Source organism: Narcine bancroftii, chromosome 1 (assembly GCF_036971445.1).
Source record: "Narcine bancroftii isolate sNarBan1 chromosome 1, sNarBan1.hap1, whole genome shotgun sequence".
Lineage (NCBI taxonomy): Eukaryota > Metazoa > Chordata > Chondrichthyes > Torpediniformes > Narcinidae > Narcine > Narcine bancroftii.
This window is the reverse complement of record NC_091469.1, coordinates 477,357,880-477,375,244: the sequence shown is the minus strand read 5'-3', so window position 1 is coordinate 477,375,244 and position 17,365 is coordinate 477,357,880. Positions and strand designations below refer to the sequence as shown.

The window sequence follows — 17,365 nt, the reverse complement described above, 5'->3', positions numbered from 1 at the left end:
AGTGTAGTCTAACCAGAGTTTTGTAGAGCTGCATCATTACCTCTTGTCTCTTAAACTCAATCTCTTGACATAGGAAAGCTTTCTTAACTACCCCGTCTACCTGTGAGGCAACTTTCAGAGATCCGTGAATATGGACCCTCTCAGTTGTGATTTACGTAACTAAAACATTTAAGTTGTTCTTGTCCCATTCTAACCTGAAGTGTACTAATTCCACCAAAGGGAGTTTGTTGCATTGATGTGGTTCTCTTTATGAATGACTGATGTTAATAGTAAGTATTTTAATTATGACGTAGACTGGAAATAAAAATGACATACATTGAAAATTCTGACAGAAAAGATTAAAATTTTCATGAATACAATTCAATTCAAAAAGCAAATACAATTTACAAAATTATGAACTCTACTAATTGCATCTCTGAAAACACAAAAAATGTTATATATATTGAAACCATAGCAATCTCAGTAATCCAAATTAGAGGAACAACACATTCCTTTCAAATAGTTAACATATTCTGGGAAATATTTGTTGCAATTAAAATACAAATTTTTCAAGTGCTGTATTTATTTAGCATATGTCTCAACTAAGGGATATAATAGACCTTAACAGGAGAATGAGTTCTGAGCAGAGCTTAAGGACAGAATATAAATAATGAAAATTAGAGAATTTCTGAATTAACATACTGATCCGAGATAATGACAAAATAAGATATATATTTAAATAAGTACAATTATCCTTTATTTATACTTGCTCATTTCGATGCTAATTAAACAATGCTGGTTTTATCCAATGGTTGTAGTGCTGCAGGCTTCTCAAAGCTGGCATCACCAAGCACGCGTATGATTATATTCTAGAGGCTGATGTACATAATTTTCATATGATATTACTTCTATCTTGACCACAATCAGATTTGTACTGGGAAGTCACAGGGTGCTTTTGGATGCAATGATGTCTGTACTCATCTGGGCCACATAATTGTGATCACTCAGAGTGCAACAAGGGCATAAATTAAATTAGGATTTAAAAGTTTACAAATATTTACCTTTTTTTTTGGAACGCATTTAATGCACACGTGATATATGCGTATTTTACAAACCAGGCACCACCTGTGCATTATATGCGTGTGTGCGCTATACGAAAATATTTTTACATCTTGAAAGAACGCGCACAATTAATAGTGAGCATGGAAAAGTCAAACTGGCAATTTATAGCAAGTATGGGAATATAATAATGGCATTGAAAGTACATGCACAATTAATAGCGGCCGTGAGAATATTATAATGAGTATGAGAATATAATAGCGGCAATGAAAGAATGGGCACAATTTTTAGAGGGTATGGGAAATTTTGATCTTGGGAATATCTCTTTGTATTGAATGCCATGATATTCCTATAAACAGGACATTCTGGCTAGGGCACTGCACTTTATGAACGTTAATTGGCCAAACTCGTCGCTGCAGTATGAGAGTAACATATGAAGTGAGACATAAGAATTAAAATCCTGCTTAACACTGAAGCCCGTCCTCGATCTATTTAATTGATTTCTCTCCAAAGCTTGTCAATGTGTTTCAGGAGATATCATCTATATAATGGGCGATCAAACACACAAATGCTGGAGAAACTCAATAGATCAGACAGTGCCTTTATGTAGCAAAGATAAAGATATATCACCAACGTTTCTGGCTTGAGCCCTTCATCAAGGTATGGGGGAACATGAGAGATATCCGAACAAAAGGGGGAAGGGGTTGGTGAAGTTAGGAGATGACAGGTGGAAGGGTAGGGGAAGTGGATTACAGGAAGTGGGGGGGGGAAGAAGAAGGAGTCTAGGCTCGGTGGAGAGAAAGAAAGTAGGAACTGGAATAACTAATTAGAGGGGTTGGGGGAAAAGGCATGATTAGTGGAATGCAGTGAATTCAATGGACATGCCCTGGGGTTGGAGAGTCCCAGATGAAAAATGAGATGTTCCTCCAATCTGCAGGTAGCCATGGACAGACATGTGAGTTTGAGAGTGTGACTCAGAATTGAAATGATTGGCTATGGGGAAGTCACTTTTGTTGCAGACGGAGAGGAGGCGCTGGGTGAAGCGATCTCCTAATCTGTGATTGGTCTTTCCCATGTAGAGAAGGCCACAGAGAGTGCACCAGATGAAGTAAATGAGTTCTTTGGAGGTACAGGTGAAGTGTTGCTTCACATGAAAAGTCTGTTTGGGACCTTGGACTGCGGTGAGGGAAGTGGTGTGGGTGCAGGTATTAGACCACCTGGGTGTGGAGGGAAGAATGGACAAGGGAGTCACAGAGGGAGCGGTCCCTACAGAAGGCTGAGAGGGGAGGATAAGGAAAGATGTGTCTGGTAGTGGGGTCCTGTAGTAAGTACTGGAAATTCCAGCAGATAATGTGTAGGATGCGGAGGCTGGTGGGGTGGTAGGTGAGGACGAGGGGGATTCTGTGTTTATTGTTTCTGGAGGTGGGTGGCAAGGGCAGATGAGCAGGGAATGGAGGAGATGCGGGTGAGGGCCAAATTAATAGTGGTGGAGGGGAAGCCACATTTGAGGAAGAAGGCAGACATTTCAGAGTCTCTGGACTGGAAGACCTCATCTTGGGAGCAGATGCAGTGGGGATGGAGAAATTGAGAGAAGGGGATGGAGTCCCTGCAGGGGACAGGGAGTGAGGACGTGTAGTCCAGGTAGTTGTGGGAGTTAAGGGGTTTGTAATGAATGTCAATGGAGAGCCTGCCTCCTGAGGTGGAGACTTCTGGGGTTAGTTGATTGGGTGTTAATTGCGGGAGATTAAATGTGGCAGATACGGGTGTGTGTGCTTTGCCTCATGTGCCAGTTAAATGCAAAATAATTTTGCCAGTTGCAATTTAGAATATTACATCCACGTGTTATATGCACGAGTGCAGTATACAAAAGTATTTTTACACAAATTATGATTTTCTCCATGTTATACGAATGAAAATACGTTAAGTTTAAACCACCAAACAACAACTTTCTTTTGGGTGAAGGAACAAAAAGACAATATTCCATCAGTATCATTATGTTTCAATGAATCAACTGTCAATATTGAATTATTTTTGTTTAAGCCAACTATTAAAAGTGTCAATATTATTATTTTGATTTAAAAAATAACTGAAACGTCTTAACATATGCAAAATTGCTGGGGCAGCACAGAGTTTGATGATGCTGCCTGCTACAGTGCAAAGTCGTAATATTAAGCAATTCCATACCATGGTCGGGAGGAGGCAAAGGCAATGCAGGTGGAGGTGGCTGATTCGTTGAAGGACTTAGCACCGCTGTGAACAGATCTTCTACTTCCTTTCCTTCCAGCTCTTGATTTGAAAGAGGGACGTTAAAGGTAGTAAGAATCACACTTGAACATCAAGATCAATCTGTCTAGATCTGTCTAATTAATAAAAACAATTACCTGGAATTTTGTAAAGATTACTCAGAATTGTACCTACAAAACAAAATAAGATTTGTTTTCATCAGTTTGCAGATCGTCCCAAATGTGTATGCAAAACAGTGTATGGGTAACCATCAAGTTATCATACCATCTGTAACTATCTTCTCGAGGTCGGGGCTAAGTATTCGGTCTAGTTGCTCCTCAGTCAAAGGTCGTGAACCTTGGCCTCCACTTGATTGGGAAGCAGAGGTTGGATCTTCTGAAATGTGACCAATATCCAGTCCAGCTGTACAAAGAAATTGAGTTGATTATTTTGATAGAAATCAGTGTTTCAAATAAACCTCTGTTTCACGAATGCTTAATAGTTACCAATATATATTCTTAGTTAGAAACCTTAATTCCTTTCAATCATTCTTAGGTTTGTGAAAGTCCAGTACAGAATATTAATCAGATATGTGGCTAGAGTTTTGCAGCTCTGAGAACCACAGACATGTGGCTCGAGGTGTTGGGAGATGACGAGCTGGTGGCTATGACACCACCATAATGAAATGCTTCATGAGATTTGTCATGTCAGCTCCAAACTCCCAGACAGCCTTGACCCATCTCCCTGGCTTGGCCCTACACTCAGCCTTGGAACCCGTCTCCCTGGCTTGGCCCTACACTCAGCCTTAGAACACCTGGACACAATTTCCTATCCCACAGACCGCAATCCGAGAGGATTGGCAACATCACCTCCTTCACATTGACCATCACCAAAGGTTGTGAGGTGGAAAATGTGCTGACCAGCTACATTGTGGTCTGCTATGGGGACACCAATACCCCTGATCATAAAGCCCTGGACATGGAAAAATAGACAGGTGGCATATTAAAATGTAAAATTGTATACCTTTAGAAAGAATTACTTACAGTTTAAGGAATCAAATTGAACCATATATGGATTTTTATGAATAAAAATCCATCCACATCCTCCACTTTGCCCACCCCTCCCAGTTAGTAATTAGAAAAAATAGTAAATGATATTATATATGTAGAAATAAGTGTTCTTTCTTTATCCCTTTTGGGGGGGGGGGGGGCGGCGGGGGAAAGAAAGGTTGAGGAGAAAATTAAAAATTTATTGTATCATTTTGTATGGTTTATTAAATTGAATTTATCCCCACAATTGAGAACATCTACAGAGAACACTGCTGTTGGAGAGCAGCAGCAATCATCAAGGATCCATATCACCCAGCACACACTCTCTTCTTGCTTCTACCATCGGAAAGAGGTATAGGTGCCACAAAACTCACACCACAGGTTTAGGATTAGCTTTATTTGTTTACATGTGTACAATGAGTACAGTTTCTTTTTGCACGACCAATATGTGCAACCCTGCCCCTCCTGCAGGAAAAAGAATCTCAAGGGTTGTATGTGAAGTCATGTGGGTATTCTGACAATAAATCTGAATCTAATCTAATGTATACGAAGGGAGTTGTTTTTTTTAAACAAATAATCTGTTCAGCTGCAGCATGAAATAATTTTGGTGTATCTGTAAATTGGAGCTGTGTGTATGGCAATAAAATTGTTATTATCAACACTGGGGGCCTGAAAGACTGTGCACTCAACCACCTACTATACTCCCTGCCCACCTGTGACTGCGTACCAAACACGGTCCAATGAGTTGGAGAATAGAAGGGAGATAGAAGAACTAATGGCTTTATGCCAGGACATCAAACTCTCCCTCATTGTCAGCAAGTCCAAGGAGCTGGTTATAGGCTTCCAGAAGAAGTGGGGGGGTGGGGGGGGGGGGGCAGAGGAAGGAGTTCAAACCTCAGCCTGCATCAAAAGTGACAAAGTGAAGATAGTAGACATTTTTAAGTTCCTCAGAGTAAGCATCTCCAGTGACTTTGTCCTGGTCCACATAAATGCCTAAGAAAGCACACCAGATCCTCTACTTCTTCAGAAGCCTGAGGAAATGTAGCATGTTAACTTCTACCAATGCACCATTGAAAGGATCCTTCCAATCAATGTGGATCCTTGCGAGGTAATGGAAACAGCTTCACCCAAGATTGCAAAAAACTGCAGAGAGTTGTGAACGTGGTGCTGTCTAAGATAGACAACATCTCCCCTCCATCTTTAACTGCTTCTGCCTTGGAACAGGAGCCAACATATTAAAAGACTCATCCCATCCTGCCACACTCTTCACCCTCCTTGTCGGGAAGAAGATTCACTAATGAGAACGTGCACCACCAAATTAGAGAACAGATTCTTTTCTGCCATTTTTGAGTCCTGAATGAACATCACAACAATAAAATTATGTTGTCCTTGCTCTGTATCATCTGATCACTCTCTGAAATTCTGCACTCCTGAACTGTCTTTCTTGCTGTGGTATGTATGAGATGTCTTACTGGACTGCTTGCAAAACAAACTTTATCACTGTATCTTGATATATGAGACAAAGTTGAATGATGAATGGAACATGAACATTGACTTGCTGACAAGTTTATGCAGAAAAATTCCATGATTCCAGGTTATACCACTCTCTTTCTTCATGTGGAAGAACATCGAACAATGCTACACAGTACAGACCCTTAGCCCCTCGATGCTGTTCTGACCTATATATTCCTATTTAAAATAAGTCCCAAACCCTTTCTACCTCGTAGCTTTCTATTTTTCTTTCATTATTGTGCCTGTCTAGGTATCTCTTAAATGCCCCTAATGTTTCAGCCCCCACCACCATCCCTTGCAAGGCATTCCAGGCACCCATAACACTTTGTGTAAAAAAAAAACCTACCCTAGATGTTCCCCTAAACTTTCCTCCCTTCACTTTGTACATACTGTATGTCCTCTGATGTTTGCTATTCCTGACCTGGGAAAAAGACAATGGCTGCGCACCTTATTTATGCCTCCCAGAATCTTGAAAACCTCTATTAAGTCTACTCTCATCCTTCCTCACGCCAAAGAGAAAAGTCCCAGATCTGCTAACCTTGCCTCACAAGACTTATTTTTCAATCCAGGCAACATCCTGGGAAATCTCCTCTGCACTCTCTCCAAAGTTCCACATTCTTACTATAATGAGGTGATCAGAACTGAACACAATACTCAAAGTGTGTTCTCACCAGAGATTTGTAGACTTGCAACATGATCTCTCTACTCTTGAACTCAATCCTTCAACTAATGAAGCTCAACATCCCATAGATATTTTTAACTATCCTGTGTGGCAACTTTGAGAGATGCATGGGTTTAGACACCAACAACCTTCTTATCATCCAACTCCTCCAACCTTCTTATCATCCGCACCGAATGACCCACCCTTCTGTCTCTTCATCTATGTAATTTATCAAAAAAAAGAAAGACCAGGGGACCCAGAAGCGATCCCTGCAGGACTCCACTAGTCACTGAACTCCAGGCAGAACACTTTCAGTCCATTACTACTCTTTGCTTTCTATCTGTAAGCCAACTGTTAATCCACACAGCCAAAGTTCCATGGATCCCATGCCTCATGACTTTCTGAACGAGTCTCTCATGAGGGACCTTGCAGAGTGGTCAAATGTCCGACTAAAATCCACAGACCACATCTACTGCCCTACCTTCATCAATTAATTTTATTATTTCCTTAAAAAAACTCATTTAGGCTCATAAGGCACAAACCTTCCCTTCACAAAGCCTAGAGTAGACTGTACAAAAGGTTTAGTTTAAATTAGCATAGCATTTGGCGGAGACATAGTGAGCTAAAGGGCTTGACCCTATATTGAATTGCTTTGCTTTGTTAAGCACCTTGGCTTTGTTCACCACAATAGTGTGGATCTCCCAGTGGCCAGCCATTTCAATTCACAGCTCTATTCCCTTGCTGACACACACTGCCAGACCGAGACCATCCGGAAATTGGAGGAACAACACCTCATTCTGTCTGGACACCCTCCAACTGGATGGCATTAACATAGACTTGTCCTGTTTCTGTTAGAACTCCTCACCACTCTTCCCAACTTTCCCCATGTCCCCTTTTCTCTAACTCTGCCACTTTCTCTCTCTCTCCCTCCTTTTCCCTTTGCCTCCTTTCACAGAGCCAATATCAATTCACACCTTTTTTTCTCTCCAGCCCCTCTTATCATATCCAATGAACTTCTTTTGTCTGTTGGTCTCTACACTTTCCCCTCCATTTCTTCCCCTTTTTTACCCAGCATTTAACACCGACGCCTGTCAATTTTTGCTCATACCTTGAGGAAGGGCTCAGGCCCGAAACGTCAGTAATACATCTTTAACTCATTTGGATGCTGCAGTTCCTCTAGCATCTCTGAGGTTTTAGGTCTGGACAGACCTTGTGCAAGAGCAATCCAGCTAATCTGACTCCTGCAGGATGTGCCAACAATGCCTTGCAAATCTTTCCTTTCAGATATTTATCCAGCTTGCCTTTGAATACTACAAAGGAATCTGTCCCCACTACTATCCTTGAGAGTAAATACAACACTCCAACCGTTTGCTGCATAAAAAGATTTTAAATCCACTTTGGTTCTTTTGCCATTCACAACAATTCTATGGTTCCTGACTCTCCCTATCAATGACAACAGTTTATTTTTAATTAATGATTTTAAACACACCTTTAGATTATCATGCAACTTATTCTATTCCTGGGCGAATAACCTCATCTTCTCTAGCCTATCCATAAAAGTTCATAATCGTTGTAGGTATTTCAGTAAATCTTGTTTCTAAATATTCTTGATGTGGTTGAACAACACTGTTGATACGGATTCATTGACTTTCTTGTTCTTGCACAGGCTTTATTTTTAAAAAAAACTTTCCAAACCAAACAACCACTTTCTTAAAGCAGAAATTATAGCTATGTTGATCAAGAATTCAAAAGGTTCCTTTTACTGTCATACAAAAAATTAAAATAATTGATATACTGCAACTTTTGTCTGCCATAAAGAAAGCAAGGAGTCGCCAAGAGCATTGCCCAGCACCCACAATATAGAAAAAGAGAAGCTAATGAGACATTGAGCCCTGCAGATTCGACTCCAACCCTCCTGCAGCCACACAGACTGTTCAAACTAGGGGCAACCTGAGCTACAGATCCAAACCTCTGATAACGATCAGACAGCTTTCAGTGACCGAAGCTCTTCAGGAGCCTTTCTTGCTGTCAGCACCATCTCAAATCCTCTAGTTTCCATGAGCTAGACTCCAGATGCTTGCAGCCTGGTGTGAGTCCTTTGATCGCAAGTTTCCAACAGACCGCAGCTTGTGTGAGACCTTTGACCGCAAGTTACCAACTGCTCGCAGCCTGGGTGGGTCCTTCAGCCAGAGCCTCTTGCTGTCTGTTGCCAAGGTCACATTCTGTGGTGTTGTCTCCCATGCTGCTTCTCAGTGGGGAGTGTTCTCCCCATTTCTGATGCCCTGCCCTGGTCTGCTGCTCCCCTGGAATCTGCAAACCTTAGTTGCATGCTGACCAGCACAGGTGCCACCACCTTGGGCACAGACCTCCATGGTTGCCGAATGTTTTTTAAAAAAAAAGAACTCCCTGAACATGCTGTATAAAGGCTGTTCAGACCTGTTGGCATCAGGACTGTAGGATCCTGCAAAGCAGTGTTGTGTCTCTGCTTCTTGTTCTCCCAGGTCCACACCAGCAGCAGGGCCGCCATTACAGCAACTCTGGCAGCACCGAAAATTTCTTCAGTGATAAGGCTCATTCCTCTTTAACTGTTTTAAGAATAATATTCTCTCCAACATAAAGTTGGCTCATGATTGCAACTCCTCAAATGACAAGTAATCCATGGGGTGGACACAAGAAGACCTGGTAAGTAGCTTAAGTGTCAGTCAAATAACTATCCCAACTGCTCCTATGAAATTTAATGGTATTTATTGTCAAATTTCACCTAACTTATATTCTGAAAGACAAACATCCAGCCTCTTACCTCCCGACTTTCAAAATTTACCATCTCCTCTAGGGAACATCAAGAACTTGATGGAATATTCTCTACTTGCCTCTAAACACATTCAAGAGTTTGTTTTGGTCTATTGAATACTACCGTAAGGCAGCCCTTTTAGAGGCATCTATGACAAGCTAGGCAAACTGTTTACAAAGCCCAATTTAACAACTTGTCAAGACTTCTGCAAGAATAGTACCTCAACCTGCAGCCTCTCATGTCTGGAAGCAGAGCTGGAGCAAGTTCTTATCCAAGTCACATGATATATAATGGGGGTTTTGTTCAGTGTCACTGGTCAAAATCCTAGAACTTTAATCCAACAGTAACATCACCACAAAGACAGCAACATTTCAAGTAGGCTATTTACAATCTTCTTCTTGAGAGGAAATTGGGAAGTTGTAGAGGTACGCTTGGGAGGGAGTGGGCAGAACCAGCGCTAACAGCTCCTGTCTTGTGACAGCTAGACACAACGGCCTCCTATCCACTGACAGCTAGCCACTACAGCCACGAGGCATAGTGACTCAGTAGCACCTGTAGGTCTATTGAGAAGCCCTGGCCTAGTCAATGTAGCTATGTCATGAGGTCATTAGCACTTTAGATGTCATGATGCCAGGTCACTGAGGTGAAGTGATTTTGTGTGAAATGGACAATTTGGCAGATTCTCCCTGTCAGGGGAATTATTGAACAACCGTAGCAAAGGAAGCAGACAAATTCCTACAATGGATCGTGCCTGGGTTTTTTATGCATTGTGGGAGTCACACCTTTTGTTTCCCCTATGCAAGAAAAAGGGGAGTTGTGACAACCGTTCGTATGAAAGGACATTTCTCTGGAAGCAACTTGACCAAGATACACGAGTTTTTGGCAGACCAGTCACTCCGTCTCTCTCACCTTCTGCATGATTATTTCTTTACATTAGTTTAAAAGTCTGCGTTTCTGAAATTTGCAATGATTTTCTAGAATTGTGCCTAAGCTGCAATGATTTGGGTATTCCAAACACACATAAGTATATTTGCGCATGATTAGGGTTAATTTAAGTAAGATGTTATATTATTAGTAGTTATAAATAAATATAGTTTTAAAAATAACAATGTCTTGGTAAATTTCTATTGCTGCTGGTCTGCTTTCCAAAATACTTTCCAAAAATTTATCCATTACTGATGCCAGGCTCACCAGTCTATAATTATCTAGATTATTTTTAGAGCATTGGCTCTCCTTCAGTCCTCCTTAAATACATTAACCTCCTTCAGCTTTGCAGGTATGCATTCACTACTAAAATACACCTTCATTACCAGATTCCACAATTTAAAAACAGACATCTGGTCCATAAAAGCCAATAGAAGTTTTTTGCAATAATAGGGTTACACATCCATGAGGATATTAGGATTGCGTTTCTATCATGTATTCCATTTGAACTCAGTTCCACTACGGTCTAATGCTGATGCACAATGCAGTTTCCTATTCAAGCAAACTAATGGCACGATAAAATTTGTTAGTGCAACAGCACAAAGAGGAAGAATGTAAGGAATCAAAGAGAAACAAAAACTGCAGTTGCTGGAATCTTGAGGAAACAACGAGAAGTCAGAGGGATTTAGCAGGAGAGGCAGCATGGAAATAGTCAACACTTTGTGTCAGGATCCTTTAATGAGATATGCTGTCTCGATAATGGAGCCTGACTCAAAATGCTGACTGAAGATTTGTGTCCATGGATGCTGCCTGGCCAAATGAGTCCCTCCAACTTTTCATTGTTTGCTTAAGAAATCAAAGGATTTCTCCAAAATGGACACACAAGCATTGACAGACATTGTGTTTAATGAGACAAAAGCACCAGACATGAGACTATTGCTATCCACCATTTAGTCTCTTACCAAATGGAGATGGTGAATTCTCGACCTGGAAAGTGTATAAATCAAGACCTACAGGACCCAAACCAGATAAAATGGATAAATAACTGGGGAATTTAAAAAAAACCAAATAAAGTGCAAGCACAGAATAAGCAACTTAACACCATGCTTCAGGCATTGGGCAATGGAGCATTAAACAGCATAAGCACTGGTTGTTAATATCTCAGGTAACTACATCAAATAGCAAGCAAAGCACACCACGGCAAAAGAATTATTGAAATAAAACAGACACAAAAGATGATGTCATTACAAATAACAGCTAGAAAAGAGTTGTTGAAAACCTAGGTAAAATTACATGTTCAAACATTACAGAATATATTCTTCCATAGACTACATTGAAAATATCTTTGTTTGTCCAGGAGATTCAAACAAACACCCAAACATACCTGACTCATCTCTTCCTTTTCCCAATTCATCGGAAAGTATGCCAAGGATATCGTCTTCTGTGGTAAGGACTGCTGAGAGATCAGCAAGTGGGTCATCTCCATTACCTGAAGAGCAATCAATTAGCTCATAAATCTTAAAGAAAAAAAATAACCAAATGTGCAGCCTTGACAAGTTGGTAGTGAATCATTTTCCTGAACTATTATAGCCCATCATGTCTTACTTAGTAGTCTGATAAATGTAATAGTTTGCTGGACCATTTCATATTTTTATAACACTTTCTCAGATTTTTTTTAACCCTAAAATGGGCAGACATTCTTGTTCTTCTCCAAACCAGTAGTTTATTGCACTTGATATTACAATAGTGCTGTGTTTCTAACTGCCACCACAAACTAATCCAACAGAACAGAAATTTTATACATTTCAACAATGAAAATTTGCAAAGACTAGGTCAAAACTAAAAAGGCCAGAGACATGACATGACATGAAACACTGCTATCAACAGGAAGGAGGTACAGGAACCTGAACTTAAACACCTAATGGTACAGAAACAGCTTATTCCCTTCTGCCATAAGATTTCTGAATGGACAATTAACCACAGACAACACTTTTTTTTCTCTTCTTTGAGACTAATTTGTTTTAAAAAATGCAATTTATAGCAATGCTACACCTGTATGCTGTCGCAAACAACAAATTTTGTGCACGTTCATGACAATAAATTCTGATCCTGAAAGTAAGTTAAAAAATAAATCTTACAAAGACAATGTCGCTTAATGTAACAAACTGGGTAAGGCCTTGTACATGAAGCATTAAGACTTCCAATGTAGTATTTGAAGGGGATCTTATATGATACATGACTGTTTACTGAACAAGACAGTTAAAGGATACAACATAACAACTTGCACAATGAAATGACGTTCTATAAAAAGGGAAGTATGGGTGTTCTTGGGAGACAGTAATTTAACATGATTATATGTGATGCCCATTCAGAGCCAGCTCTCCAGCACATGATGTCCTGTTTTGCGGAAACTGCCAAAATGTTTGGTCTGGAAGTCAGCCTGAAGAAAACTGAGGTCCTCCATAGCCAGCTCTCCACCATGATTACCAGCCCCCTCACATCTCCATCGAGCTCACAAAACTCAAAACGGTCAACCAGTTTACCTATCTCGGCTGCACCATTTCATCGGATGCAAGGATCGACAATGAGATAGACAACAGACTCGCCAAGGCAAATAGCACCTTTGGAAGACTACACAAAAGAGTCTGGAAAAACAACCAACTGAAAAACCTCACAAAGATTAGCGTATACAGAGCCGTTGTCATACCCACACTCCTGTTTGGCTCCAAATCATGGGTCCTCTACCGGCATCACCTACGGCTCCTAGAACGCTTCCACCAGCGTTGTCTCCGCTCCATCCTCAACATCCATTGGAGCGACTTCATCCCTAACATCGAAGTACTCGAGGTGGCAGAGACCGACAGCATCGAATCCATGCTGCTGAAGATCCAACTGCGCTGGGTAGGTCACGTCTCCAGAATGGAGGACCATCGCCTTCCCAAGATCGTGTTATATGGCGAGCTCTCCACTGGCCACCGTGACAGAGGTGCACCAAAGAAGAGGTACAAGGACTGCCTAAAGAAATCTCTTGGTGCCTGCCACATTGATTACCGCCAGTGGGCTGATATCGCTTCAAACTGTGCATCTTGTTCGGCGGGCAGCAACCTCCTTTGAAGAAGACTGCAGAGCCCACCTCACTGACTAAAGACAAAGGAGGAAAAACCCAACACCCAACCCCAACCATCTAATTTTCCCTTGCAACCGCTGCAATCGTGTCTGCCTGTCCCGCATCGGACTTGTCAGCCACAAATGAGCCTGCAGCTGACGTGGACAATACCCCTCCATAAATCTTCGTCCGCGAAGCCAAGCCAAGAGATGTGATGACATAGAGTGTAAACAACCAGTGCAAATCAACATTTAGCTTGTCATTCCTGGGAAGAACAGCTTCAAAATAATGAGAAAAGCAACAAAAATTATTTAAAAAATGAATTCCATTTATGTGGGTTAATAACATTTCAAGGGCTATTGAGAAATGGTATCCCAAGTGAGTCCAGAAATAATAGAAAGAGAAACAAGTCAGACAGAAATGAGAAAAAGATGATAAAATTACTGGGAGTACAATAGAATTTGATAATGTAAATTAGAAATTTTGAAGGTGACTGTGGAGAACATTGTAAGATTATCTGAATGTATACGTACGTTCTGCATATGGAAAAAGTAGGGAAATACTTTAATGAACTAACGAGCAAAATAGCTAGTTATCATGATATCTTTCCATTTTTAGAGTGAATAAAAGATCTCACAACTGGAGGGAGAACAAATGCTTTTATTAACTTATAACTGAGGTAATCTCAAAGTAGTCTTCAGAAGAGTTCTGAGTTTAGGCAGGAAACCAGGGTTATATGTGAGTTGATGGAGGCGGAACCGGCCAGCACCACAACATACTACCAGTGAACCCCAGTTCACTGCACTACTGGAATATTCAAATGATGAGGCATGCTGCCATAGGTATAAATATTCTGAACCCATCACACTGATGTACAGTGGTTTGAAATGCACACTATTAATATTGCATTCAGTTTTGGCCAAAACACAAGGTAAAAATCTAACAGTGGAAGCAGATTATTTCTGGTATCAGCAAATTTAACTGTGGGATTAGAAAAATAAATATTTTGTCCTTAATCATGCCACATTAAACCACTAGAACTAACAGGCGCACACTATCTAGCAAAGGCTTAGCTTAGGAGTGGTACATATATTATGGGAAGTACAGAAGACTTGCAGGAGGTACTACTGTCTCAAAGCTCTTACATTCCAGGTTCAATTTTGCCCTCCATGCTGTACGGTGTTTGAATGTTCTCTCTAAAAACGCATGGGTTTCCTCTATATTCAGGATTATTCCCTAGATCTCAAAAGTGAACTAAAAGTTAGTTACCTTCTGTATTTTGCCTTGAGAGAATTAGGAAGAGATCAATGGGTATATGAGAGAAAACCTTTCCAGGAAAATAAGTAGGGGAAGGAGATTGCTTTACAAGAAGGTTATTTATTTTATAGTGGGACAAAAAACTATAGAAGCCCTGGACTGTTGAATTTAAATCTATGGGGTAATCTGTATCTGGAATGCTTGAGAAGCAGGCACAATTTTGTCTTAAAAAAAACATTTGGACAGATATATGGATTGGAAAGGTTAAGAAGGATGTGGCCAAATGCAAGCAAAGACAGCCAGGCCAGAATGACAGCTTGGCCAGCATGACAGGTTAGGCCAAAGGGCTGCACTATGCGACTATGATTCTGAGCATGTACAGGGGCACAGGAGTCTTTGCCATTAAAAAGCACAAGGCAAAAAAAGTCATGATAATAAGGGACCACTTTCTACATGTTTGATGCAATTTCAGGATACAGACACCAACATTGAAAATAACCAGCACCCTTTAGTGTGCCCAACATCACTTTGGACAAGAGGAAAAGACTGAAAATCAAGGCCTAAAAACTGGGCATAAAGTCTGATCTGCAGTGAACAGATTCCAGAGGACACTGAGGATAAGAAGAGCTCCTGAAGGGGCTTGGGAACTGAAGACTTCCTGATCATATCAGAGATTTGGACCTGCAGCTTGGTTTGCCAATGGATTGAACAGGTGTCTGTAAGGTTGAAAAGGCTGCGGGAGCACTGGAGGCAAAACCTCTCTGAAGGGAATCTGCTTTACTTCTATTATTGAGGACCCCAGGCACTGTCAATGGTGACTCTTTGCTTGCCTTTACAGCAGTATCGTGCGTATATTAATTTTTTGGATTATTATAAGACAATAAGAGGAAACTTGAACTTCATCCTACAGAATCCTCAGTTATCTGAAATCTTTTTGGAGTGGATCTCAGGCTCCCGGCTGCCAGCAGCAGTGGACCTCAGGCTTCTGGCTGACAGCTGCAGTGGACCTCAGGCTCCCGGCAGTGGCAGCGGGGACCTCGAGCTCCCAACGGCAGTGGGGACCTCAAGCTCCCGCGTAGGAGCGGGCCTCGGTGGGGAAATGTTGTTGATCTGCGGCGGCCAGCATTTTTTTTTGGTGAGAATTAAACTTTATTTTAATGCTTCAAAGCCTTCCCTTGTTATTCATTGTTGTATAAACACTGTTACAAGTGATTTGCTGTGGCTACTGGGCTATTTTTTAAAAATGACCTCTGAAAAAAAGTTAATCTGAAATGGGCCCAGTCCTGACCATTTTGGATAATCAGAGTTGCACTGTAATTATGATTCTAAAGACACTTGGCCAGCTCTGACAGTGAACCATGATGTTTGCGTGCCAAATGCCCTGATTCTATCACAGCAAAAGATCACTGGATGGGCAGATGAAATTACTTTCAAAGACTGACTGATTTTGCAGGAATTCTTAGCCCAGGTGCTGAATGAAGGAGCATCCGTAATTAAACTGAGAACATGAAGTCTTCTTCATTGCAGGAATCTGAAAGACCAGTAAAAGACAGTAGAAATGTAACATCGCCTATAAAAACTATCCACCCACTCTTCTGTGACAAGAGCTGGAGAGGGAGGATCATTGAATTTTAAAGGACCAAACAGCAGTATTAATGGTAAAGGGGGATGGTAGAAAAAAAACCACACACACACAGACAGGAGACATTAGAAACATAATTAAATGCTGCAATGTATATATTATGAATTTCATTAGAATAAGGAAAATTAATAAAGCGCATACAAGAGAGAAATAAGAACTGCTTTCCATTTCAGTACATCTATACAACACTGGAATAAAGTACCACAGTTGAAACTGAATCAGGAATAAAAGGGCAATGTATTGTACAGAGACTAGATTTTTTTTTAACTCATATTTTCAATGATGAGAATCAATGTTTGATGTTTTAAGCACCATACATACCTTGTCCTCCCTGTTTTGTGGTAACTTGGGCTGCAGCTGAACTCAACAATGGGTCAGAGGAAGGATTCAAGAAGTTTACATTCACATTTGGTACTCTGTTTGGAAGCTGTGGTGATTCTTCATCAGACAGAGCATCTAAACTGGACTTGCTTTGCCGACTTGTGTGCAGCAAATGTTTTCCAAAGAAGGCTTCCTGAGAAAAGATTGAGGAAAAAAAACATGCACACATTATAACCACTGAATTTCAAAATTGACCCTGCAAGTCAATATTAACTATATAGTGACTTGAAGTTGATTAGGTGAAGCAAAGCTTCCATTTTTTTTTCAGGCTGAATTACCTTCAGGTCAAGGACTGGATCTAGTGTTCGAGTTCTGAAAAAAAGCAGTCAGGTTAAATCCAGAAAAGCATGATGGTCAAGACTGTTTCTTCTATTTGCATTTGTTTGAAGATCTAGACAATTGAAAATTTCAGAGCATGTAATGTATGATCTGTGACGAAGTATTGCATGGCTCATCACAGCACAAAGGGCTACATTTCCTATTTTGGGCACAAATGGCTAGATTTCTAAACTAAAAAAAAAAATCCCTGCCAGGTATGTCCAGGTGGCAGTACAAAGTTGGCCAAAGATGCACTGAGGTAACTGAACTCAATTTGGAAGGGCCTGTTTATTTATATTATTGACTGGGACTTACAGGAGTGCTTTAACAACAATATAGATAATAATCGCATCGTCTGCAAAGAATAGTTCATGGACAAGTTGCTCTTGTGTCTTGGTGTGAGCTTGCAGGCGCCTCAGATTGAAGAGACTGCCATCTGTGCGGTACTGGATGTAAACAGCGT

At 40.8% G+C, this 17,365-nt stretch overlaps 1 protein-coding gene across 20 annotated transcripts in view; it reads right to left on the bottom strand.

The window, feature by feature from the left end:
- The window catches only part of kmt2ca (lysine (K)-specific methyltransferase 2Ca), a 495,715-nt gene that overhangs the window by 100,516 nt on the left and 377,834 nt on the right, over nucleotides 1-17,365 (bottom strand). For 17 of the 20 annotated variants that reach the window (XM_069914823.1, XM_069914812.1, XM_069914813.1 and 14 more), the window contains 6 exons: nucleotides 16,525-16,717; nucleotides 11,583-11,687; nucleotides 11,161-11,208; nucleotides 3,547-3,684; nucleotides 3,420-3,452; nucleotides 3,223-3,324 (listed from right to left, as the gene is read on the bottom strand). In XM_069914823.1, the coding sequence (XP_069770924.1) occupies nucleotides 3,223-3,324; nucleotides 3,420-3,452; nucleotides 3,547-3,684; nucleotides 11,161-11,208; nucleotides 11,583-11,687; nucleotides 16,525-16,717 (619 nt within the window). The remainder of the gene's footprint in view (nucleotides 1-3,222; nucleotides 3,325-3,419; nucleotides 3,453-3,546; nucleotides 3,685-11,160; nucleotides 11,209-11,582; nucleotides 11,688-16,524; nucleotides 16,718-17,365) is intronic. The other 3 variants (XM_069914820.1, XM_069914827.1, XM_069914828.1) reach the window with 1 other exon arrangement.